The 23,922-nt window shown below is 48.6% G+C and overlaps 2 protein-coding genes and 2 long non-coding RNA genes across 5 annotated transcripts in view; 1 reads left to right on the forward strand and 3 right to left on the reverse strand.

The window, feature by feature from the left end:
• The window catches only part of LOC134807988 (uncharacterized), a 76,272-nt gene extending 59,465 nt beyond the window's left edge, over positions 1–16,807 (reverse strand). Inside the window, exon 1 of the long non-coding RNA XR_010149781.1 lies at positions 16,664–16,807. This is a non-coding gene — a long non-coding RNA (uncharacterized LOC134807988). The remainder of the gene's footprint in view (positions 1–16,663) is intronic.
• A 431-nt stretch (positions 16,808–17,238) lies between these two features.
• LOC736129 (collagen alpha-1(I) chain-like) lies at positions 17,239–19,376 on the reverse strand. The gene has a single exon (XM_001138428.4). The coding sequence runs from the start codon at positions 19,250–19,252 to the stop codon at positions 18,431–18,433; it is 822 nt and encodes a 273-aa protein (XP_001138428.1). The 5' UTR covers positions 19,253–19,376; the 3' UTR covers positions 17,239–18,430.
• Positions 19,377–19,725: 349 nt separating this feature from the next.
• On the reverse strand, positions 19,726–21,505 carry LOC134807989 (uncharacterized). Its single transcript, XR_010149783.1, has 2 exons — positions 21,384–21,505; positions 19,726–20,389 (listed from the first exon to the last, which is right to left on the reverse strand). It is a non-coding gene; the product is annotated as an uncharacterized LOC134807989 (long non-coding RNA).
• SP5 (Sp5 transcription factor) lies at positions 20,293–22,695 on the forward strand. Of its 2 annotated transcripts, none has more exons than XM_016950014.3 (2): positions 20,293–20,376; positions 21,072–22,695. In XM_016950014.3, the coding sequence occupies exons 1-2, from the start codon at positions 20,326–20,328 to the stop codon at positions 22,215–22,217; spliced, it is 1,197 nt and encodes a 398-aa protein (XP_016805503.1). In that variant the 5' UTR covers positions 20,293–20,325; the 3' UTR covers positions 22,218–22,695. The 2 variants fall into 2 exon arrangements, with proteins under 2 accessions (XP_016805503.1, XP_016805502.1); XM_016950013.3 differs by lacking the exon at positions 20,293–20,376 and adding an exon at positions 20,384–20,881.
• The last annotated feature ends 1,227 nt before the right edge of the window (positions 22,696–23,922 follow it).

Genomic DNA, 23,922 nt, shown 5'->3' on the forward strand with positions numbered 1-23,922 from the left:
TCCAAGAGCTCCAAAAGAGTCTCAAATCAAGGAGGGAAATTGACATTGGGTGTCTGAAGCCCCCAGCTTCCCTGAGACTGCTCATCAGATGGAAGCCACGTGTGCTCCCACGTTAGCAGAGTGGCCACCCACAGAGCTGCCTGGGCAGCTGCAGAGCAGCCCTGGAATGAATGTTCTGGTCGCTGCATCTGGGTGAGTGGCAGACTTCCTGGCCGCCTCTTTTTCTTTTTTTATAGCCTCTTGGCTGCCAGTGTGTAGAGATGTTCTGGCAGCTGGGGACCTGCCTTGGGGCAGGCTTGGGGTCAGGGTCCTGATGAGTGGCTTTGTTCTCTTAAACACTATTGTCATCTGACTCACCTATTACTGTGAATAACTTGCTAATTTTGGCCAAAAAAAAAAAAACAAGTTCTTAGACAATCTGCAGTAATGTGGCTTTTTATGTCGGTCAGGGGAGTATTTTCCTGCCTCCTCTTTGATATGGAAATGAGCCTGATAAGTTCATAGGCAGCCAGGAGCTGAACAGAGAGAAAGAAAATTGTGTCCATCATAAAGGTGGCTTCTGCTCTCTTCTGCAAGTCTCTGAAGAATTAGTTCTCAGAAAACGAAGTCTCTCAAAATAAATGAACATCCAATTAAGGTTTCCATGGGTGTGTGTGAGTACATTCTGGGTGTCTATAAAACATACATATTATGTGTTGCCTGATACTGCTATTCATGAATCATCTGAGACAAAGCTTCCTTGTTAAAGAAACTAACTGGGTTAAGAAAAAAAATCATCATAAATCATGCAAATCTAATCTATGGATTCACATTCATATTGTCTGGCCACAACAGGTCTGCCACCCAGGCCTACCACCACTGCAGACAAATGAGGCTGAGATCAAGCCACAGTGCAGGTGTCTTTGATTTGGCTTCCCCCGTGGTTCCCTCCTGCATGAATACAGTAGCTCCCTTTTTAGCAATCCAGCAACCCACCTGTTCCACTCACTCTCCTTCCCAGAAGTTTCTGATAAAATCACTTACACTTGTTGAAGGTTGGTTGATTATACTCTGAAGGGCCAGAGTGCCAATCAATCTGTTACCTCAGCAAGGCATGTGTAATTTAAGACTTCGCTCCACTGCCTGAAAGCCACTGTCCTACTTTCAGGTATTTCAAGCATCAGTGGACAGGTAGGAGTAGGGGACACTAGAGAATTCCATGCTTTTTCACTAAACTTAGCTTATTGAAGGAGGTGGGCCTGAAGTAAATAGGATTTAGCTGCTATAGGGCAAGAGTAATTTTTATTCACTAGCACTTAAAAAGATTTTTTTTAGTTTTTGGAGATAAGGTTGCTCTGTCCCCTAGGCTGAAATGCAGGGAGCATGATTATAGCTCACTGTGCTCTCCAACTCCTGGGCTCAAGGGATCCTCCCATGTCAGCCTCCGTAGTAGCTGGGACTACAGGCATGTGCCACCACACCCAGCTAACTTTTTAAATTTTTGTTGAGACAGAGTCTTATTATATTGCCCAAGCTGTTCTCAAGCTCCTGATTTCAAGTGATCCCCCTGCCTGGGCCTCCCAAAGTGCTAGGATTATAGGCGTGAGCCACAGCCAGGTCACTAGCACCTTTATAAAGCCTGGGTCTTCCACCGTCGCTAAGTTCCCATCCTTCCCTCCTCTCCTGATTTTCTCTCCCTTTAACTTCTCCCTTCCCCATATCAGTCTTTCCTCTACCCCCATCCCCTCCTTATATTCTAACCCCTCCCCTGGCTCGCTGCCCCACATCCCCAGGTGCACATTGTGTTGTCCTGCACAACCAAGGCTATTTTCCCTTCTCTCTAATGCTATTTTAAACCCTGTAATCTTTCTTTTTGGGTTACCTATAGTGCAGCCCCTCATCTCCTGGTGTGGCAGAAAAAGTACTTGCTCTGAATGTCCTCAGACCCTGGCTTCTGATCGAGGCATCTACACTAACCTGCGGGGTGGCTTTCTATGAGTAACTTCTCTGGCCCTCAAATTGCATTTCCATGTCTATCTCTAGCCTAAAATATTATAATCTTATCTACCTTCCAGGCCTATCTCTAACCTAAAATGTTATAATCTTATCTACCTCCAGGAGCAAGGTTTCTTTAAAAACAAAAAACAAAAAAACAAAAAAAACCACTGTCTTGATTTCAGCCTTAAAAAGGAAGGAAACCCTGGCTGGGTGCGGTGGCTCATGCCTGTAATCTTTGGGATTACTTTGGGAGGCCAAGGTGGGCAGATCACCTGAGGTCAGGAGTTTGAGACCAGCCTGGCCAACATGGTGAAACCCCGTTTCTACTAAAAATACAAAAATTAGCCAGCCATGGTGGCAGTCGTCTGTAATTCCAGCTACTCGGGAGGCTGAGGCCGGAGAATCGCTTGAACCTGGGAGGCGGAGTTTGCAGTGAGCTGAGATCGCTCCAGCCTGGGGGACAAGAGTAAGACTTCAACTCAAAAAAAAAAAACAGAAGGAAATCCTGATGCGCAATACAACCTAGAGGAACCCTGAGGACATGATGCTAAGTGAAATCAGCCAGACGCAAAGGGACGAATACCGTATGATTCCCCTTATATGAGGTGTCTGGAGTGTCAAATTCATAGGAACAAGAAGTAGAATGGTGGTTGCCAAGGGCTGGGGGTAGGAGGAGAAAGAGGGAGTTATTGTTTAACGAGTACAGAGTTCTAATTTTGCCAGATGAAAAAGTTCTAGAGATTAGTTACACAACAATGTGAATATACTTAACACTACTGAAATGGTTATGAAATGGTTAAGATGGTCAATTTTTTGTGGGTTTTTTTTTTACAACCACAATTAACAACATTTTTTAAAGGGGAAAAAAACTGGCCGGTGGCTCACGCCTATAATCACAGCACTTTGGGAGGCCGAGGTAGGTGGATCATGAGGTCAAGAGATCCAGACCATCCTGGCCAACATGGTGAAACCCCATCTCTACTAAAAATACAAAAATTAGCTGGGCGTGGTGGCACACGCCTATAGTCCCAGTTACTCCGGAGTCTGAGGCAGGAGAATCACTTGAACCAGGGAGGCAGAGGTTGTAGTGAGCTGAGATGGCGCCATCGCACTCAAGCCTGGCAACAGAGCAAGACTCCATCTCAAAAAAAAAAAGGGGGGGGGGGGGAAGCCTTCTCAAACTTCACATATAAGGAAAAATAATGTTATTACTGTATTGTTGGAATCCAGAAAGAAAAGCAGGCAGGAAGAAAATTTGTCCCTTATTTCACAGGTGACGAAAATGCATTGTCAGGAGCCTTGTTAGGGTCACACATCTCTGCCTGTAGGCTCACACAGAGCGCTGAACTTCTGACTAGTTTGTCATCAAAAACAGGAAAGTTAAAGCCTCTATGGTTTCTTGTACAGCTTTTAGAAGAAAACAATGTTAACTCTTCATGCTATGCCAAGAGAGCACAGCAACATACATGTTTGTCAACTATTAATTAGTTAGTAGAAAATAAAATACACAGGTGTTTTATATGGTTCTCCCTTTTAGATATAAATGTAAGCCATCATATTCTTAAGCTGTTGAGGTCTGAAGAGTGATATTGCTCTTGTGGCTAATTATGTGGAAAGTTATTAACACCCCCTCCTGGTCCTGGGGTGTGCGTCCAGGGCACCACTCACTTGGCAGAGACTCCCTGGTAAAGAAAGAGACGGTGGCCTCACCCTCAGCAAGCACTGGGGATGGGAGGAGGGTGGCTGACCTGCTGTGGGCCACATTGAGATGCCCCTGCTGGAGTTCTGCTTTGCCTCAGCCCCAAAGGCACTTATTTATTTATTTATGTTTATTTATTTAAGATGGAGTTTCGCTCTTGTTGCCCAGGCTGGAGTGCAGTGGTGCGATCTCGGCTCACTGCAACCTCTGCCTCCCGGATTCAAGCGATTCTCCTGCCTCAGCCTCCCAAGTAGCTGGGATTATAGGCACTTGCCACCACGCTCGGTTAATTTTTGTATTTTTCGTAGAGACGGGGTTTCACCATGTTTGCCAGGCTGGTCTCAAACTCCTGACCTCAGGTGATCCACCCGCCTCAGCCTCCCAAAGTACCAGGATTACAGGCGTGAGCCACTGTGCCTGGCTTGCTTTCTGCATCTTAAAAACACATCCTAACAAAATAAGCACAAAATATTGTCATTGTGGTGGAAATAATAATCATTCTCGGCCAGGTGGAGTGGCTCACGCCTGTAATCCCAGCACTTTGGGAGGCCGAGGAGAGTGGACTGGAGGCAGAGGTTGCAGTGAGCCGAGATCGCGCCATTGCACTCCAGCCTGGGTGAGAGAGGGAGACTCCATCTCAAAAAAGAAATTATTCTAAAGTGACAGGTAAGTTAGGAGAGAGGCCCAAAGGTATCCAAAAGTCATGAAATCCAAAACCAAAGAGCAGTGCCCTGATTTTCGGCATATATTCCAGATAAATTCCCATTTATTACTGTTAGATAAAAGTAAGGTTACTGAGTAACTGAAAAGGGGCTTCTGTTACAGAGGCCAGGTTTTTATATTTAAAACAGAACGTTTAAGCCAGGTGCAGTAGCTCACGCCTGTAATCCCAGCACTTTGGGAGAAGTCCGAGGCAGGTGGATCACTTGAGGCCAGGAGTTTGAGACCAGCCTGGCCAACATGGTGAAACCCTGTCTCTACTAAAAATACAAAATTAGCCAGGCATGGTGGCGGGCATCTGTACTCCCAGCTACTCAGGAGGCTGAGGCACGAGAATTGCTTGAGCCCAGGACGTGGAGGTTGCAGTGAGCCAAGATTGCACCACTGTACTCCAGCCTGGGTGACAGAGCAAGACTCTGTCTCAAAAACTAATGATAAAATAATAAAATAGAATGTTTAGATTAAATAAATATTAACCTCAATCTCAAAAATGTCTCAGGTTTTAAGAGGAGCTCACTCTCGGGCTGTGAGTGAAGGGAAATGAAAACAGTCAACACTGTTAACATGAAGACATCATGTGATATATGAACACCATCATGGGCTATCTCTACAGGGCTTGTGAAAGGCCATGTTAATTAACACAGTGCATCTGTCACATGCCTAATAACTGCTTTCTTGTACAGGTAAAATTTAGATGGTTAACTTGAAAATAATTACACATACACACATACAATTAAGTAGTCTTGTCACATAGCATATAATGTTAGAATTCAATTTTTGTGCTTTATTAGTATGAATTTTATAATGTAGGGATTGGTGATAATCTTTTCTGAAACTGGAAGGAATTTCATCAGTCTGGTGATTGGTTGTGCTTATGTCTTCCTTGGTCAGAGAAGCAACAGTGAGAAGGAAATTCTTCCTTGGCTTGATGGCATGTAGCATTGGCAGATAGATTAAGATGTCAGGAGGACTAGGCAAAAAATTGGCATACATTGAGACAAAACACATGCAAGCACACACTCTAAAATAATTAAATACCTAAAATAGCTGCTGGAGAGAACAGAAACAGCTACACCAGAATGGCAGAATGCTCCTCTCAAGAGACCTTCCTCCCAAATCATCTGTGATTTAAAAAATAGCTATCCTGATAGATTATATATTGTTGAAGATAACAGACTTACGTTGCTTGTTGAATATTTTACTGGAAAAGAGCATAAGAAGTCATTTCACCCACACCCATTAGTATAGTATAGAGATTAACCACTGCTTCCTCCCAACTCAATTAATATTTGAGCCACCTCCCATTTACAGAGCAGTGCACTAGAATGGTAGAAAGCCAAGGTGTATCTGTAATTTTATGGATTTGGATTACACAACCCTCAAAAATATTCAGGTCAAAATTGCTAAAAATGCAGTTTTAAGGTTATATGGGAGAAGGAGAGATTAGTTGAGAAAGGAAAAGCTAAAAAGACAGTGCTGTTCACTGGGATGTGGCTCCTGAGCACTGAAAGTGGCCAGTGAGACTGAGGAACTAAACTTTAGATTTTAATCAGTGCTATTTTAAATGTAAATAGCCACATGTGGCTACTGGCCACCATATTGGGCAACAAAGTCTTACAGGATGTGAGATTTGCACTGAGCTTGAAGGAATGATAGCTAGGAATTTGGTAAATATAGAAAACGACAATTCCAAGCAAAAGGCCAGTGCTGGTGAAAGGGCACAGGGATAGGAAAGCATCAGTCGTGGCCCAGTGAAGATCTGATATATGGTACAAGTGGATTGAAAGTGAGTAGCGGGTTAAAGTGAAAGATAAGGTAGTAAGATTGAAAACTGAGCAGGATCTTGAATGCAAGCCTAAAAAACATATAATTAATTCCATATTCAATGGGGGAACCATTTAAGGTTTTCTGAGCAAGATAAAAATATGAGCTGCTTGGTATCAGTGAAAGATAACCATCAGATAATAAGCAACATGAATGTGAGGGGTGTTTTGATTCCTTATTGCTATATAGCAAACCACCCTATACTTAGTGGAGTAAAACAACAGCCATTTCATTGTGCTCATAGATTTTCTGGGTCAAGAATTTGGACTGTGCACAGAGAGGATGGCTGATCTCTGCTCCATGATATCTGGCGTCTCAGCTATGGTGGCTCCAACAGCTGGAGGCTGGATCACCTGAAGTCTTCTTCCCTCACATGTTGGCTCCTGGGCTATACATTGGTTTGACCTAAAAAGGTGGGACATCTCAAAGGGGGCCCACAGGTCATAGGTAAATTCAAAGATTTTCTGATTTGCAATTGGTTAAGGAGGCGAAGCTTCATCTAAAAATTTGGAATCAGTAGTAAGAATGTTAGCTCTGGCTTGTGGGTGTGACCTCCTCGAGGCCCCTTAGAAAGAAATCTGAAAAAAGGAACAGTGGTCAGAGTTCAGTCCTCAGTTCCCCCTTATCTGACTGAGGTCTGCATGCCAGGGGATCCATTTTGTGGGGTTCCAGGTTTCTAAAAAACAACTCAAGGACATATATTAAGAGGTGATTTTTGCCAGGTGCGGTGGCTCATGCCTGTAATCCCAACACTTTGGGAGGCTGAGGCAGAACGATCACGAGGTCAGGAGTTCAAGACCAACCTGGCCAACATGGTGAAACCCTGTCTCTACTAAAAATGCAAAAATTGGCCGGGCATGTTGACAGGTGCCTGTTAATCCCAGCTACTCAGGAGGCTGAGGCAGGAGAATTGCTTGAACCCAAGAGGCGGAAATTGCAGTGAACCAAGATAGCACCATTGCACTTCAGCCTGTGGGACAGAGCAAGACTCCATCTAAAAAAAAAAAAAAAAGGTTATTTTTGGTTTCTACAGGGAACCAAACATTCTTATGACTCTAACTTCCTTGGCTGTTATTTTAAGCGACAATTACATTCTCCCTTATCCAATTGCTCATTTACTTCTGAGCTCTAGCCAGGTGCCTGGAATTACCCTTAAAGGAACTCAAGGTTTTCCTTTATTTCCATGCTGGGGGGGTCCCTACTCCATCTCAATACCATGATATGTGTCTTATCTCTTGACAACTATGAATATAGGGCTGGGACTTAGGACCTGTTACATCTGTCATAGAAAAACCAAAGGTACCACCACTGTGCTTACTAGTAGGAACAGCCAAAGCACAGTTCTTGCCTTACAACTGTTTACTTCTGCTTTCCAAATTTGGTACGCTGCATCTGATGGGTATGATCTAAATATTATATATGGAATCCTAGCTGCAAGGGAATCTGGAAAATATAGTTTTTTTGTTTTGTATCTTAGAAAGAGATTGGAATACCTGAAATGAACCAATCCAAATATCTGCTACATTTGCTAATTATGCAGTTGCTTCATGTTAATTCCTAGTCTCCATGCCTAGACCCTCACTTCTCCTTTATGGCCAAAAACCAATGTGCTCTTTCTGCTCACTACAAACACTAATTATGGTTTAGTCAGTCTGGTCCCAGCTGTGATGGGGTTATGTCATTCAACCAACATTTATTGAGTTCCTACAATGTGCACTCCCTTGACTACCTCTCTCTCACATGACTCCCAAATCTGTCTCCAGCTTCACTTTTCTCTAGAGTTCCAGCTCTGAATTACTAACTACCTCCCTGATATCTCCTCAGGAACGTCCCACTAGAGCTTCAAAATAAATACATGCCCAGGAAACACCTCCCCTCTTCCCACTTTCCAAACCAATTTGTCTTCCCAAGATTTCTGATTGGTGTTTTTAAATTGGTTCAAGTTCAAACTCAGTTCTTGGCAGAACTGTGAATCAATTAAACCTCTTTTCTTCATAAATTACTGTCTCAGGTAGTTCTTTATAGCAGTGTGAGAATTGATTTATAACTTTGCCTGTGCGTCAGTCTATTCTCACACTGCTATAAAGAAGTACCTGAAGGGGCTGGGCATGGTGGCTCACGCCTGTAATCCCAGCACTTTTGGAGGCCGAGGCAGATGGATCACGCAGTCAGGAGTTCGAGACCAGCCTGACCAACATGGTGAAAACTGGTCTGTACTAAAAATACAAAAATTAGCCAGGCATGGTGGCACATGCATGTAATCTCAGCTACTCAGGAGGCTGAGACAGTTAAATCGCTTGAACCAGGGAGGTGGATGTTGCAGTGAGCCAAGATTGCACCATTGCACTCCAGCCTGGGCGACAGAGCAAGACATCTGAGACTAGGTAATTTATGAAGAAAAGAAGTTTAATTGATTCACAGTTCTGTGGGCTAGACAGGAAGTATGGCTGGAAGGTCTCAAGAAACTTACAATCATGGCAGAAGGCAAAGGGGAAGCAAGCATGCCTTACCATGGTAGAGCAGGCGAGAGAAAGCAAAGTGGGAAGTGCTACACATATTTAAACAACCAGATCTTGTGAGAACTCATTACCATGAGAATAGCAAGGGGGAAGTCCACCCCCATGATCCAATCACCTCCCACCAAGTCCCTCCCCCAACAATGGGAATTACAGTTCGACATGAGATTTGGGTGGGGACACAAAGCCAAACCATAGCAGCCTATAACATCTTCCTCCTTGCCTTTAAAAACCCTTAACTGCAAACCATCTGGGAGTTCAGGTCATAAGCTTTAGCTGCCCAGTCCTTTTTGCTTGGCATCCTGTAATAAATGCCTCACTTCTCTTGCTGCAATCCCAGTGTCAATGTTTGGCTTTGCTGCGCTAGGTGGGCAGACCCAAGTTCAGTTTGATAACAGTAGAGGTGGCATGAGTCTGAAGCTGGGCAGCTGTCACTATGGCTTCCCAGGAGGCAGGCAGCTTTCTGATTCCACAATCTCCTGATCCTGGTGGGAACAGCAGCTCCCTTGTCAACCTAAGTCTGTGATGTGGCACTGGGAGTCATGCCTGAAAGCTCAGTAGCAATTCTGTTTCTTCTGCCCTCCAGTCATTCTGTAAGACATTAATTTTTTTTTTTTTTTTTTTTGAGACAGAGTCTCACTGTCACCCAGGCTGGAGTGCAGTGGCGCAATCTTGGCTCACTGCAACCTCTGCCTCCCGGGTTCAAGTGATTCTCCTGCTTCAGCTTCCCAAATAGCTGGGACTATAGGTGTGCACCACCATGCTCAGTTAATTTTTGTATTTTTAGTAGAGACGGGGTTTCACTATGTTGGCCAGGCTGGTCTCAAACTCCTGACCTCAGGTGATCCACTTACCTTGGCCTCCCAAAGTGCTGGGATTACAGGCATGAGCCACTGCGCCTGGCCTAGACATTAAATATCTTATAAGTCCCTTTCTGCTTAAACCAGGTAGAATGGGTTCTGTTCACTGTGAATGAGCCCTAATGACATAGTAAACAAGAGACAAGCAGAGATTCTGGTGCAGGTTTAGAGCCTCTTGTAGCAGTTACCTAAGAGAACCTTTAAAAAATAACAAATGAGAAGGGCATCAGGGAGCAGCCATGAATACAACCTAGAGAAGGAGAAGAGAACAAAGGCAAAGGGGGATTGGTGCTGGTGCCCTGGAAGGGAGGATCTATATCTCTGTGATTCTGCAGGGAAAGGTGCAGAGGAAAGAGGACAGATCCAACTTGAAACTACACCATGACACTGAACACAAATAAAAAGGGCATTGCCTCCTGAAGACCAAAAGGCCCATGGGTGAGACACTTGTCAGTCCTAAAGGATTTTAAAGAGATGATCTTTTAAATGGAAATGGGGACAGACACCTGATATTAGTGTTAGTCTATTCCCAGCTATACCTCTAAAGATACTGGACTGATATTTATCTATATCCTTAAAACTGGTGCCTTAAATTTTCCAAGGTAAATGGCCAATTCTGTGTGCCCCCTGGTGGCTTGGGGCAAGGGGTGGGGGGAAGAAAAGAGTACTCTAGAAGTGAAAGAAAAAGTCATCATGGATCTGAACTATAATCCTTGAGGTCAAGACCCATGTTTCTCTTGGGTAAAACCAGATAACAAACATCTCATGTGGGACCGACATTTTCACCATGAGGCAAATAATAAACAACCTGTAATGTGACCAGTAAATATCCCAGACTTCGTATTTAATAATTCCACCACAGACCGACATATGTGTTTAATTGTTTTTCCAATAATAGAAAGAGATTTGCACTCACCCAAGGAGGCACTCTAATCTGACGGTTAAAAGGTTGCCCTCTGGAGTAACATTACCTGCACTCAATTCCAAGAACAAGATGTGGGATCTTGGGCAAATTACCCATCTATAAAATAGAGTCATTGAGAGGATTCCGTGAGACTCCTTGTTGTGATTGGTAGAAGCAGCATGGTCGTCCAGCCACATGGTCAAACAAGCACACTGGGTAGGAGACAGCATGCAGGCTATGGCCCCCAAAATACCACTACCAACAAACCAGAGCAAACCCATGACCTCACCAGCATGCGTCTCTCCGGCCTAAGTTAGCCAAACCCCGCCTCCATCTAGGGGTGTTAGACTTAGAGGGGTGGAAATGGGGGGGTTCAGACTTTATTTGCATTTCTTGATATATGACAATGTTTTTCATTAAATCTTTGTTGGGTTTGTATCCAAAGTAATTCTCCTATATATTAATGCATGTTTTATTTTATTGCTATAATCCAGATCGAATTTCAAGATTTTATATATGTGAAACATTATTGCTCAGCCTAAAAGAAAGATTTATCACATTCATTTCTTTTTAGGAAATAAATGCCACCACAGATGGGTAACAGTACATGGAGAATCTTTTCTTTCAATACTCATGTTCCCTAGAAAAATGTTCACTGGAAAAATGATGAAGCTGGGTGTGGTGGCTCACATCCATAATCCCAACATTTTGGGAGGCCAAGGCGGGAGAATCACTTGAGCCCAGGAGGTTGAGACCAGCTTGAGCAACACAGGGAGACCCTGTCTCCACAAGAAAATAAAAAACAAGTTAGCCAGATATGCTGGCACATGCCTGTGGTCCTAGCTACTAGGGAGGCTGAGGTGGGAGGATTGCTTGAGCCCAAAAGGTAGAGGTTGCAGTGAGCCAAGATTGTACCACTGCACCCCAACCTGGGTGACAGAGAGAGAACCTGTCTCAAATAATGTATGTGAGACTCAGTTCTTTCACTCTGTGATCTCAAGGAGCCACGTTACTTCACTGGGCCTGTTTCTTCATGAGTCATAGATAGTTGCCAGGCCCTTGCAGCCAACAGTATTCTTCCCATGATTGTGGGACCCACCTGTGCTCCCCATGACTTCTCTTCTCCTCAGTGCTGGATTCTAAACTCTCTCAGGGCGCAGTGACTGTTTGTCTCAGGTCCTCTGCAGCACCTGGCACTGTGCCTGTGCTCACCTGGGCATTCTTCCACCACACTCAGTAAAGATTTGGTTTCTTGTGCCTAGAAAGAAAGATAGATGACAGAGCCACGGAGTACAAAGCCACAGTACTGTGAGCTTCTGCAGGCACCTGCCATGACCTTGAGTTCATGCCTTATCCATGAACCTGCCTTGATTCCTTCTTACATCAGGTGGTACTTGCTACAGGGTCATTTTGAAACATGAATATTAATGACTAAATAGGAAAATATATACTTAATAAAGGAATTTTGGCACTACCTTTTCCTAACATGTCTCTCGTAAGGAGGCCTTGTCTGTACCTAAAGATCATTCGTGTCCATGGCAGTACTGTTGAAAGCAACTGTGCGTGTCTAAGCAGGTTTACCGGAGGACCTCCCTGCCATGGGAGGCAGATGTCACCCAGGACTCCTCCCTTTGCTCCAGGTCACGGCACCCGCTCTCCTTACCATTTTTTTTCTTTTTTTGAGATGGAGTCTCGTTCTGTTGCCCAGGCTGGAGTGCAGTGGCATGATCTCGGCTCACTGCAACCACCGCCTCCTGGATTCAAACGATTCTCCTGCCTGAGCCTCCCAAGTAGCTGGGATTATAGGCACCCGCCACCACATCTGGCTAATTTTTTTGTATTTTTGGTAGAGATGGGATTTCACCATGTTGGCCAGGCTAGTCTCGAACTCCTGACCTCAAGTGATCCGTCCACCTCCACCTCCCAAAGTGCTGGGATTACAAGCATGAGCCACTGCACCCAGCCCTTTCTCCTTACCTTCTTATCTGGGGGAATACAAATGGCAGCAGAGTGGAAGAGAAGGTGGGATTTAAACGTGTAAGGCTTGAATGTGATCAAGTAAAACACAGGACAAGACTCAGCACAAGCAAGTGTATGCGGCTGAACTGCCACAGTTTCCTACTGCCTTTTGAATGTGCGACCACCCCTTTCACTCCCAGCAACACTGTGCCCTTGTCCTTTCAAATCAATAAAGAAGCAGCTTCTCCTTGAGTTTGTTTCACTCCCCCCAGGTCAGAAGTTATGTCCTGGGGCTATACTTGCTTCACCCCAGGCTGGGAAAAAGAAGTTCCTCTCCTCATTAATGGAAACACCCACACTCCACTGCAAACGGCCAGTTTCTAGGCTCCCTACCTACCACTTCCCCCTTTTTACCAGGTCCTAAAACACAAACACAACTTTTTTCTTGCCCTGCTATCTGTTCTCACTGCTTCTTAAACTCGAATCTTCTGCCTTCTTCCCCACCTCGGCTCTGCAAATGGACCCTCAAGGCTTCCTCTCCAGCAAACAGACTCTTCCTGTTGCTCACCACGCAGCCCTCTCCACCGCCTTCCCCAGCCTGGGCAAGCACATTGGTCTTGCTCATCCTCCCACCCCTACTCTCTGTGTTTTCTCCTGCCTCTCTCACCCTTTTTTTCTTGGGCTGCTTTGATGGCTTCTCTTCCTCTGTTCATCTTATATTTGTGCATTCTCTCCAAATCCTGTTGTAGCTTTTCTCTACCTGTTTGAGCTCCACTCACTCTCATGAGCTCACTTTTTCAGCCCTCCCTACTTACCAAAAGTTCATGAGTCTTCTCTTTAGCCTTGTCCATCACACTCACTGCCACTGCCGGCATTTACAGCTTTCTGCAGGCATTTCTTCACAAGCAGCCAGCCAAAATCTTAGATTCAACAGCCCACCCTGAATTCAGTCCTTCTGCTTAACTCCCAACTGTCTCTTTTCCTTGTTCTCCTGCTTTTGTCAGCAACTGAGCTATTCCTCCTGCCGCACAGGCTAAAACCTTGGGGTCCTTTTGATGTTATTTTTAAACAGCTTTATTGAGATAGAATCACATACCATATTGTATCATATAATTCATCCATTTAAACTGTACAATTTTTTAAGTATATTCACAGTTGTATAACCATCACCACAATCGATTTGAAGATATTTTTACCCCCACCAAAAAGCCTTACCCATTGGCAGTCATTCCCTCTTCCCCCACCCCCAAGTCCCTGGCAGCCACTAATGTGCTTTCCATCTCTGGATTTTTCTATTCTAGACATTTCATATACATGGAAACATACAACAGGTGACTTTTGTGACTGGCTTCCTTTAGCATGTTTTCAAGGTTCATCCATATTGTAACATGTATCGGTACTTCATCCCTTTTTATAGCGGAATAATATTCCTTTACATAGATTATCACATATGATCCATTTATCGGGAGATGGACATCTAGGTTTCCAACTTTTGGCTATTATGAATAATGCTGCTATGAACATTCATGTACAAGTCTTTATGTGGATGTGTATTTTCCATTCTCTTTGTATCTACCTAGCAGTAGAATTATAATTCCATGTTCAACATTTTGAGGAATTGCCACATTGTTTTTCAATTGTTTTCTGTACCATTTTACATTCCTATTAGCAATGTATAAGGGTTCCAGTTCTCCACATCCTTACCAACACTTACTATCTTTTCTATAATCTAGTCATCCTAGTAGGTGTGAAGGGGTTCCTCTCATTGTGGTTTTAATTTGCTTTTCAGTGATGGCTATAATGATGTTGGGTTTCTTTTCATGTGTTTATTGGCCATTTGTATATCTTCCTTGGGAAAATGTTTATCCAAATCCTTTATCCGGTTTTAAATTGGGTTGTCTTTTTACTGTTGAGTTGCAAGGGCTCCTTTATTAGATATATAATTTGCTAATGATTTCTCCAATTCTGTGAGTTGTCTTCACTTTCTTGACAGTGTTCATTAAAGCACAAAAGTTTTAAATGTGGTGAAGTTCAATTTAACATTTTTTCTTTTGTCATTTGTGCTTTTGGTGTCACATCTAAGAAGGTTTTGCCTAACTAAGGTCATGAGGATTTACTCCTTTTTTTTTTTTTTTTTTTTTTTTTGAGATGGAGTCTCACTCTGTCACCCGGACTGTAGTGCAGTGGCATGATCTTGGCTTATAGCAACCTCCGCCTCCCAGGTTCAAGCGATTCTCCTGCCTCAGCCTCCTGAGTAGCTGGGATTACAGGCATCTGCCACTATGCCCAGCTAATTTTTTGTATTTTTAGTACAGACAGAGTTTCACCATGTTGGCCAGGCTGGTCTCGAACTCCTGACCTTGTGATTCGGCCTCCCAAAGTGCTGGGATTACAGGTGTGAGCCACCACACCCAGCCTCCTTTGTTTTCTTCTAAGAGCGTTAGAGTTTAACTCTTACATTTAAATCTATGATTAGAGTTAATTTGTGTGTGTGTGTTGTAAGGAAAGGGTCCAATTTCATTGTTTTACATGTAGATATGCAGTTGTCCCAGCACCATTTGCTCAAAAGAGAAGTCCTTTTGAGTGTCCCCTTTATTTAATGTCTTATTCCAACCTGTCACCAAATTTTGCTCTTTTTCCCCTTTAAAATGCTGAGTCATCCTTTCACTACTACCACCAGTTCCCAATCAAAACTTTCACCATCCCACACCTAGGTAACTGCATTTGCATCTATCCTTCCAGACTCTGCAAGCCAATCCTTCTAGGGAAGAAGCTTTCAGAAATGGAATTGAACTCACATTATTTACCTGCTCAGGAGGAGTTCCTACTATAATGTATACAGCATGGGGGCAAACTCCGTGTTCTGACTTCTCTAATCTGGCCCCACCATGTCCACACCAACAGATCAAAGACCCCAAACTTCATCGTTGTTCAACTTTTCACTGAAGTGGAATTCTCTTTCTTCTGCTGTCCCTTTCCCCTTCACCTTCTTCCTTTCTTTGCACTAAAATTAACTAAAGTTAAAATTCTGTAGGTCCTTAAAGTCTCCTCCAAACCCCAGCTCCTTGATAAAGCCTCCCTTGACCACCCCAGTCCTCACCAATCCTCTCTGACTTCCTACTACATTTGTGTGCTCTGTGGCACCAGTCATTACGCAGATGACATTGGTACACACAATTCCACTCTACCACTCAACATCAATGAGCATTTATTGAGCATCTACTGAAGCTCACAGCATTGTGCAGGCAGGATACATATCATACAAATGCTGTTTCCTCCTCCCACCAAATGAGGGAGAATTAGATGAGATTTTTAAAAATTCCTCCTAGTTCTACAACCAGTATTGTATACTGATCCAATTGGGAAGTTTAAGTTTAAAATTAATTCAAGGATTCCAGTTGAGGAAATGGTCCCACTTCCTTGGAAAGTAAACTAGCTCGGTCACCAGGCTAGGTTACCCACGTTGTAATTGCTTGTGACTGACTACTCCACCGTATTAATGATGAAGTGCCCCCGACTTGAGATGCAGGCGTTAGGGCATCTGTGATTTGATCTGCAGCTTAAACTGGGAGACCACTCCAAATCCTCAAAGTTAACTTTGAGTATCAGATTGCAATCCCTCCCTCCACCACCAAAAAAAAAAAATCTTTCAAATTGAAGAGGCAAAGTTTGATCCTTTCCTTGTTGAGAGATGAGAACAATAGCAGCTTTCTGCTCTAGCACAGCTTCAAAAGGCTGCCGAGGGACTGCTCTGAGAATTCTTGGTTGTAGATGACTGAAGAAATGCATGGGCAGCCTCCTGCGATTCAGTGCCGCATTAGCACCGGGTAAATTCTGTCCTCACCCTCCCAGAACCTTTAGTATAGCAACGATTTAACTAGGCAGATATGGGCAATTGCAAAGTTGAGTCTCCTTGGCAAGGAGGGGGGAGATCCAGCCGATTAAGCAACATCTTACTGTGAAAGGCCAAAGCATTAATAATTTGCTGAAATGATCTAAATAATATCTAGATTTTTAAAAAATCAGCTTGAGAGGGGTGACTCTCTGGTTGGATTTATGCCAGAGGCATGCGTCCCTTCTTGCTGCAAGAAAATGCCCGAGGCGAGGTACCAAGCTTGGGCTGGAAGTAGCAACCCCTGACTTAATCCCAGAGCGCGCAGAGCTGGTCCGTCCCCTGCGCAAGTGTCACTGCGGGTTCACCTACCGGCCTCTTCCTCTCGCAGGTGGCATGCAGTCGGCGCTCGCCGCCCGCCCGCAAAGAAACGGCAATGCAAACTTCCCAGCCTGGGAACCCCGCTGCTTGGAGAGCAGCTCCGCTGTGCCAGCCGCCGCCAGGAGACTGGTATTCAACCTCCCCGCCCCCCGCCACGGTTAAAGTTTGCTCCACATTCGCAGCTCCCATCCCACCCCCATCTCCGCCCCGAGGCAGGAGGACCACATAGGAGTTCCTGGGTCCACCGTGCGGAAACACACCCACCAACAAAAGAAAGCCCATTAAATCTTCCCTCCTGTGAACTCGCGCCCCAACGGATACCTCTTTGAACTGACCCCCGCCCCCGCAGCCCCCGCGCTGTCTGGGGCGCGCCTGGCCCTCCCGGGCTTACTCTCTCCCCCACAGCTGCGCACTTTTGCAGCGCGCTCGGTCTTTGATGTCTCTTTACATTATGGCAGAGCAGCCACACGCTCTTCCCGGGCGCGGGGCTTTGTGTAATGGAACTGACATTTGGCCTTGATACCTGTATCTCTTGGTGATTACAACAAATTTCTAAAATAAATATTGTACTTTGATCTCCCAGCATTGCATTTTTAATGGACGCTCTCAACATTACTTCATTAAGAACTTTTTCCAGGAGCTCCGAGGGCCAAGGGGGTTGGGGGAGACTAAACAGCTATTCAGCAAAGCCTCTCTCCAAACTTCCGCTGGGGCCTGGGAGGACCGGAATCTGGGCGGGTTTTCACAAACGGAGATGAGGCCGAGAGCAGCCAACTGCGACCACTCAAGAGAGGGCCTTCTGTACGCTCAGCACAGTCCTAAAGACCTTGCGTATATTAACTCTTAAACCTATAGCCACTCTACAAGGGGTGCACTATTGTAACTCCCATTTTACAAACCGCAAAACTGAGGTACACAGCGGCTGAGTATCTTGCTTGCCAAGGTCACCAACTAGAAAGTGGCAAGGCGGGGAAAATGTCTTCAGAGAGTTCGGACTCCGAGCTTTCAACCACCAAGCCACTAACTTTGACCCTGTTGGCCCACTGATGGTTTAACTGGCTAATCGGGGCATCTTGGAGAAAAAGCTAATTCCCATAACTATGGAGATGTGAAATGGCTTTTCTGGCCTTTTTGGGAAAGTAGCTATCAGATTCAATAAAAAGGGCTGCCTTCCATCCTGCTTAGCCCGGTCCTGCCCGCCTCCCTGGGAAAGGGGACTTCGAAGATCTCAAAGAAGCTGGAAAGGAAACCAGCGCTAAGGAACCAGATCGCTTCGAGGGTGCGAGCATGTGCAGGCGCGAGTGTGTGCCAAGGGGCTCCCTGGCCTCCGACTTGCACCCAGGAAAGAGCTCCCTCGAGTCTCACGCTTCTCCAAGACTCAAATCCTGGACGGGAGCGTGGGAAGGAGCAGGTTGGCCAGGCCTCGGATGAAACCACTAAGCTCTCTCCCCTTCTCCGCTCCCGGAGCAGCCGACCTCATCTTCAGAAGCCAGATCGGGTCGGCCAAGTTGTGTGGTCGCCGCTCGCGTTTTACAGGGGACAACTCGTTGGGGGAGAAGGGGGCGTGCGAGTGCAGGATGTGCGAGGGACCCACTGTATTTGGGTCGCAAGCAGCCCACCCGTCTTGAGTACGATATTCTCATTCCGCAGGCGCGCCCTGGGCGTGGGAGAAGGTGGGCCCGGAGGCATCGCATCCCCGACCCCTGATGGAAGTGCGGAGAGCATCCTTATACAGTCCAGATTCCGAGTCCGTTGTAGTTAGGCTAACCTCTGACGCTGCATCGGGAGATAGGTCACCCCGTCCGTCCCGGTCGCAGTGCGGTTCCCGTGAGGAAGACGGGCAGAGAGGCCGGGCGCGAACTGATTAGGGGCTCCCCCACGGCCGGCGGCCTGGAGAATGGAGACTGTGTCCCACGGGAGGTGGGTGGGGGAGAGGAGTAGGCCGAGCTCCGGCGGCCACTCCGCAGTGCGCTCTCGCGAGCCGGGGCCGCGAGGCCTCCAACGCGGTTCCGCGCCCCTAATGCCCCAGGGCGGTGAGCACCCCGCGGTTCCCCGCCCGCCTCTTCCTCCTTCCCCGCCCGCGCGCCTGGGAGAGGCGATCCCGGGGTCCGCAGTGCCGGGGCAGGACGCGCCCTGCGCCCTGGGCCAGGAGGAGGCAGGTGGCCCTCCTCGGCAGGAGGTGAGCCGCCAGGGAGGGATGGGGGTCACCCAAGCCCCTGCAAGCGCGACCCTGCCCAGAGCAAAGCACGCCCCGCGCCTGGTGAGGAACTTTTTCTTTCCAAAGGTGGCAGGAACAAGTCTGTACTGACTTTTCTCCCGCCTTCGGGATCCTCTCTCGTATGATTTGTGGTTTGTGGGACCACAACAACCAGGCTTCCTCGACCGCGCCTTTTTTCCAGTAGTTCCTGGTCTGCCAGGCTTGCGAGAGGGCGCGCTGGCTTGGCGGGGCTCCGGGCGAGAAATCACCAGCAGCGCTGGGGCTTTCGGCCCCCCACAGCCCAGCCCGGGCCTCCTGGGCGTCCAGGGTGGCCTGGGGAGAAGGGGGCGGGACAGCACAGCTTCTTCCCCTCGGATGGGCATGACGGGTCGCCTTGGGTGTCCTGCCAAGCTCAGCTTTGAGGGTGTGCGCGGCGCGGGTGTTTTTCCCAGGTCCACTCTGCAAAAGTTGTGGCCTGAGGAAAACTTCCAGGCCGCCAGCAGGAACGTCACAGGAGAGCCCCGGTCGCTCGTCAGGCGGGCGGCCCTGGAGCGTGCGCGCCACCCAACGCCGCGCTGGGCGGCGGCCCGGCCCCGCCCCAGGTCACAGCCCTGCCCTCGGCCCCACCGCGGCGGGCGGGAGACACGCGGCCGGCCGGGCGCTGTGGGTTCCACGCCCCACCGGGGATCTCGCTTGGGTCCGCTGTGTGCGCGGGCGGGTGCGTGTGCGGCGAGGGTGCAGGGTGTGCAAATAAATACAGGAGAGAGTTACACTCTTTGCCGTCTCAAAGTCCGGCGCCTGGAAGCCGAAGGCAGATTTTTCCAGAGATAACAAAGACACTTTGTCACTTTGGGCGCTGCGTCGGTGCAAATCTTTAATTGCAAGTGTGTGTGTGTGTGTGTGTGTGTGTGTGTGTTGGGGGGGGCGGGAAGAGTGTCTCGAGCAACCCAAGCCCGGGTCTCCAGGCGGCAAGGCCCCCTTTGATCAGGAAAATCCAATTATTTGTGTATATACATTTCCCACATAGTGATTACTTCATTAATTGTCCCGCCTTTATCTCCTCCCTTCCCATCCCCCCTAATAATCAGTTCTTTTATCCAGACCAACAAACACACCATAGGAGCTTTGTGGATTCAAAGGATTTGCTTTCGCTTCTGAAAGAGCCGCTATTCTTTGATGATTGGGTAGCGGCAAACTTCAAAGCCATAAATCTTCCCTCTGACTGGCTGGCGGCCCAGCAAAGTCCTTATCAAATTCTTGGAGGTGATCCTGAAGCGCTCAGACCGCGCGCGGGGCGAGCGAGCGGGGCGCGGCGAGGGGCGAGGGCGGGGAGGGCCCCGGCGCTCAGAGCAGGCGCCAGGGAGGCAGGCTAGGCGGCCCTTCGTCCTCGCCTTCGGGTGTCCATGCCTCGGCGGCGGCGTCCCTCTCCGCAGCCAGGGGCCTGCAAGCCGTAGCCATGGCCGCGGTGGCCGTCCTCCGGAACGACTCGCTGCAGGCCTTTCTCCAGGTCAGGGCCGAGCCTGGAGGGGGCGGGAGAAAGGTGGAAAGGGCCGTGTCCGGATCTCTCCTGGTACTCCGTGCACCTTGAACCTCAAAGGGAACCCCGCCGATGGGTGCAGCTGGAGCCAGGCCTAGGGGTGCCCACGCCAACTTCACACCTAATCCGGTGTGGCCTTTGCTGGAGGGACGCGTGGATCCGGGATTGTTCGGAGGTGCCCGGCTGGCCGAGAACAGGACCGGAGCTCACCCTGCTGGGCCCTCCTGCTGATTTCAGCCTGGGGCGGGCCAGGGAGGAGCGCGAAGGCAGTGAGGACAAGAGAGCTTAAAAGATGGGAGGGAGAGCAGCTGGGCGGCGGGGTTGTGGGTGTTTCCCGACTCTTACTGACCACGGAGCCGGGAGCGGCCCGTCGGATGCCTCCCCCTCCCACTTCGCGCCTGCTTCCTCTAAGGCTGGATGGCGTCTCAGTGCACCAAGTAGTTTAGCAAGAAGCGCTCGCGGGCCCCACGTTCAGGTAGCGCAGGCACCAAAAGTTTCCCTCGGCCGGTGGGTGCGTGCGTGGGGTGCGGTGGCGGGGGAGGGACGGCCGGGACGGAGGAGGGGCGGCGGTATAATAGCGGGCGTGGGGGCGGCGGGCTGGCCCGGAGTCCGCGCTTGGAGCTAACCTTTTGTCTCTTCTCCGCCCTCCCTCGCCGCCTATGCAGGACCGCACCCCCAGCGCCTCCCCGGACCTGAGCAAGCACTCGCCCCTGGCATTGCTGGCCGCCACCTGTAGCCGCATCGGCCAGCCGGGCGCGGCGGCGCCCCCGGACTTCCTGCAGGTGCCCTACGACCCCGCGCTGGGCTCACCCTCCAGGCTCTTCCACCCGTGGACCGCCGACATGCCGGCGCACTCGCCAGGCGCACTGCCGCCCCCGCATCCCAGCTTGGGGCTGACGCCGCAGAAGACGCACCTGCAGCCGTCCTTCGGGGCTGCGCACGAGCTTCCCCTCACACCCCCCGCCGACCCCTCGTACCCCTACGAGTTCTCGCCGGTCAAGATGCTGCCCTCGAGCATGGCGGCTCTGCCCGCCAGCTGCGCGCCCGCCTACGTGCCCTACGCGGCGCAGGCCGCGCTCCCGCCCAGCTACTCCAACCTGCTGCCTCCGCCGCCGCCACCGCCCCCGCCGCCCACCTGCCGCCAGTTGTCACCCAACCCGGCCCCCGACGACCTCCCGTGGTGGAGCATCCCGCAGGCGGGCGCCGGGCCGGGGGCCTCCGGGGTTCCGGGAAGCGGCCTCTCCGGCGCCTGTGCCGGGGCCCCCCACGCGCCCCGCTTCCCCGCCTCTGCGGCCGCTGCTGCTGCGGCCGCCGCCGCCCTACAAAGAGGCCTGGTGTTGGGCCCGTCGGACTTTGCGCAGTACCAGAGCCAGATCGCCGCGCTGCTGCAGACCAAGGCCCCCCTGGCGGCCACGGCCAGGAGGTGCCGCCGCTGCCGCTGTCCCAACTGCCAGGCGGCGGGCGGCGCCCCCGAGGCGGAGCCGGGGAAGAAGAAGCAGCACGTGTGCCACGTGCCGGGCTGCGGCAAGGTGTACGGGAAGACGTCGCACCTGAAGGCGCACCTGCGCTGGCACACGGGCGAGCGACCCTTCGTGTGCAACTGGCTCTTCTGCGGGAAGAGCTTCACGCGCTCGGACGAGCTGCAGCGGCACCTGCGGACTCACACGGGCGAGAAGCGCTTCGCCTGTCCCGAGTGCGGCAAGCGCTTCATGCGCAGCGACCACCTCGCGAAGCACGTCAAGACTCACCAGAATAAGAAGCTCAAAGTCGCTGAGGCCGGGGTTAAGCGGGAGGACGCGCGGGACCTGTGAGCCCTCCCGGAGGTGGACCCCCTTCCCAGCACCTCTGCGGGAGATCCGGGGACCTGTGGGCAGCTGGCGGAGGGGAGACTCAGCAGACGGACCCTCTCCGTTGCCTGCCTCCCAAAATGGAGCCAGGCTTCCAACTTCCGCTGCCTTCGGACATAGGGACCCAGTTCCCAGGAGCGGGGAGGTAGGGTTGGGGCTGGGGCATTTGGATTATAATTGGGAGCTCTGCCTTACGCCAGGGCGGTTCCAAACTCTAAACCGTTCCCACCGTCAGGGAGACCTACAGTTTTGGGGGACCACCCTGGGCTGGCCTTGTATATAGGAAATGCTGCTGAACTGAAGCGAAAGGAACTTGGGAGATTTGAAACAGTGCTCGGGTTTTCGCTAGGACCGGTTTGGGCGTTGTACAGGTTATTTAATAGCTTTGTTAAAGATAATTATAATAATTATAACATTAATAAAAATGTTGCTTTTGTCTTCAGCTCCATGCAGAGCTACAGCATGATATGTCTCTGTAAAGTGATCAGCAGTTGCAGCGTGAAAATAAATACTTTAACTCAGGGGTCACTACAGGAAGACCCCGCTGAGCCGGTCTCATTTGATCTTTTCTTCTTCTGGGTGGCTGTACTAAGCGGTCGGGTTTCCCCGGGAATTTGATGGTTCCTATAGTCTGCCTGTGTCAAGAGGCTTCTTTGGTTTGGAAGGATCTGGGCAAATGTGTTGGGTTCAGGAATGCACAAAGGCAGGCAATTCCGTTTTGTGGTAAAGAGGTAGGGCAAGATTTTCCAATCACAATTTGAATTTCTCATGCGGCCTTAGGATTCACCCGAGACTGTTTCTCTTCCAAGTTTGTTTTTACCTGACGAATTCCCTGTGGCTTTCTGTTTGTTGGTACTCTCGGGACAGGTCACAACTATGCTGGTGTTAAGAGAGGTATTAGAGGCGCCAGGATCTGTTCACAGGTGAGACTTTGTGGAGAGGTACAGAGAAACGGGACCCTTGTTCAGGTTGGTCTTTGCCTGGGAAAGAACCAAGAAGATAGTTTCCCAGACGCCACTCCTGTATTTCAGTCCCGTCACGATACCCAGCGTTGTCTTGCTTGTTTTCTTTTTAATCTTGCGATGGAAATCTTAACAAGTCTTATTTCACAGTAACTACCCAGGAATTTCTGGCTAGGCCAGGACGTTTAGTTCCATTTTGTATCTGAATTTTATTATGTTTTTAATCATTGAAGTAGTCTAAGATTTTCTCAGGGAAGAGCCAGGAATACTCATGGTTTGGAAATGTGGAAACAGGGTATTTGTTGTCTAGGTGCCTCGCCTTTCTCTAAAAGTTGAAGTTTTGAAGTTTACAAATGTTTTATCAAGTGTCTAACTCCTTGATATTTTCTAATATTTGAGTTTTTAAACCTGTAACTGAAACTTTTATCAGCAGTTAAATCTTGATTTAAGATTAGCAAAGAACAGAAAATGTTCTAAATTTTATTAACATGTTAAGCTAGCATCATTAATGCCAAATTTTAATAGAGCCGAATAATCTTTTCATGATAGTTGAAGTGTGTACAAATTGATAGGATTTCACAGTTTACAAACTGCTTTTACCTTGCCTTTTGTTTGAAGTCAAACTGAAGGATCAGTTCTTAAAAGCTTTGAGGGTTGTTCTTGAATTCTTATACGAAGTAAAACACAAATATCAACATAATTCAGAT

This window comes from Pan troglodytes, chromosome 13, assembly GCF_028858775.2.
Source record: "Pan troglodytes isolate AG18354 chromosome 13, NHGRI_mPanTro3-v2.0_pri, whole genome shotgun sequence".
In the NCBI taxonomy this organism is placed as follows: Eukaryota; Metazoa; Chordata; class Mammalia; order Primates; family Hominidae; genus Pan; species Pan troglodytes.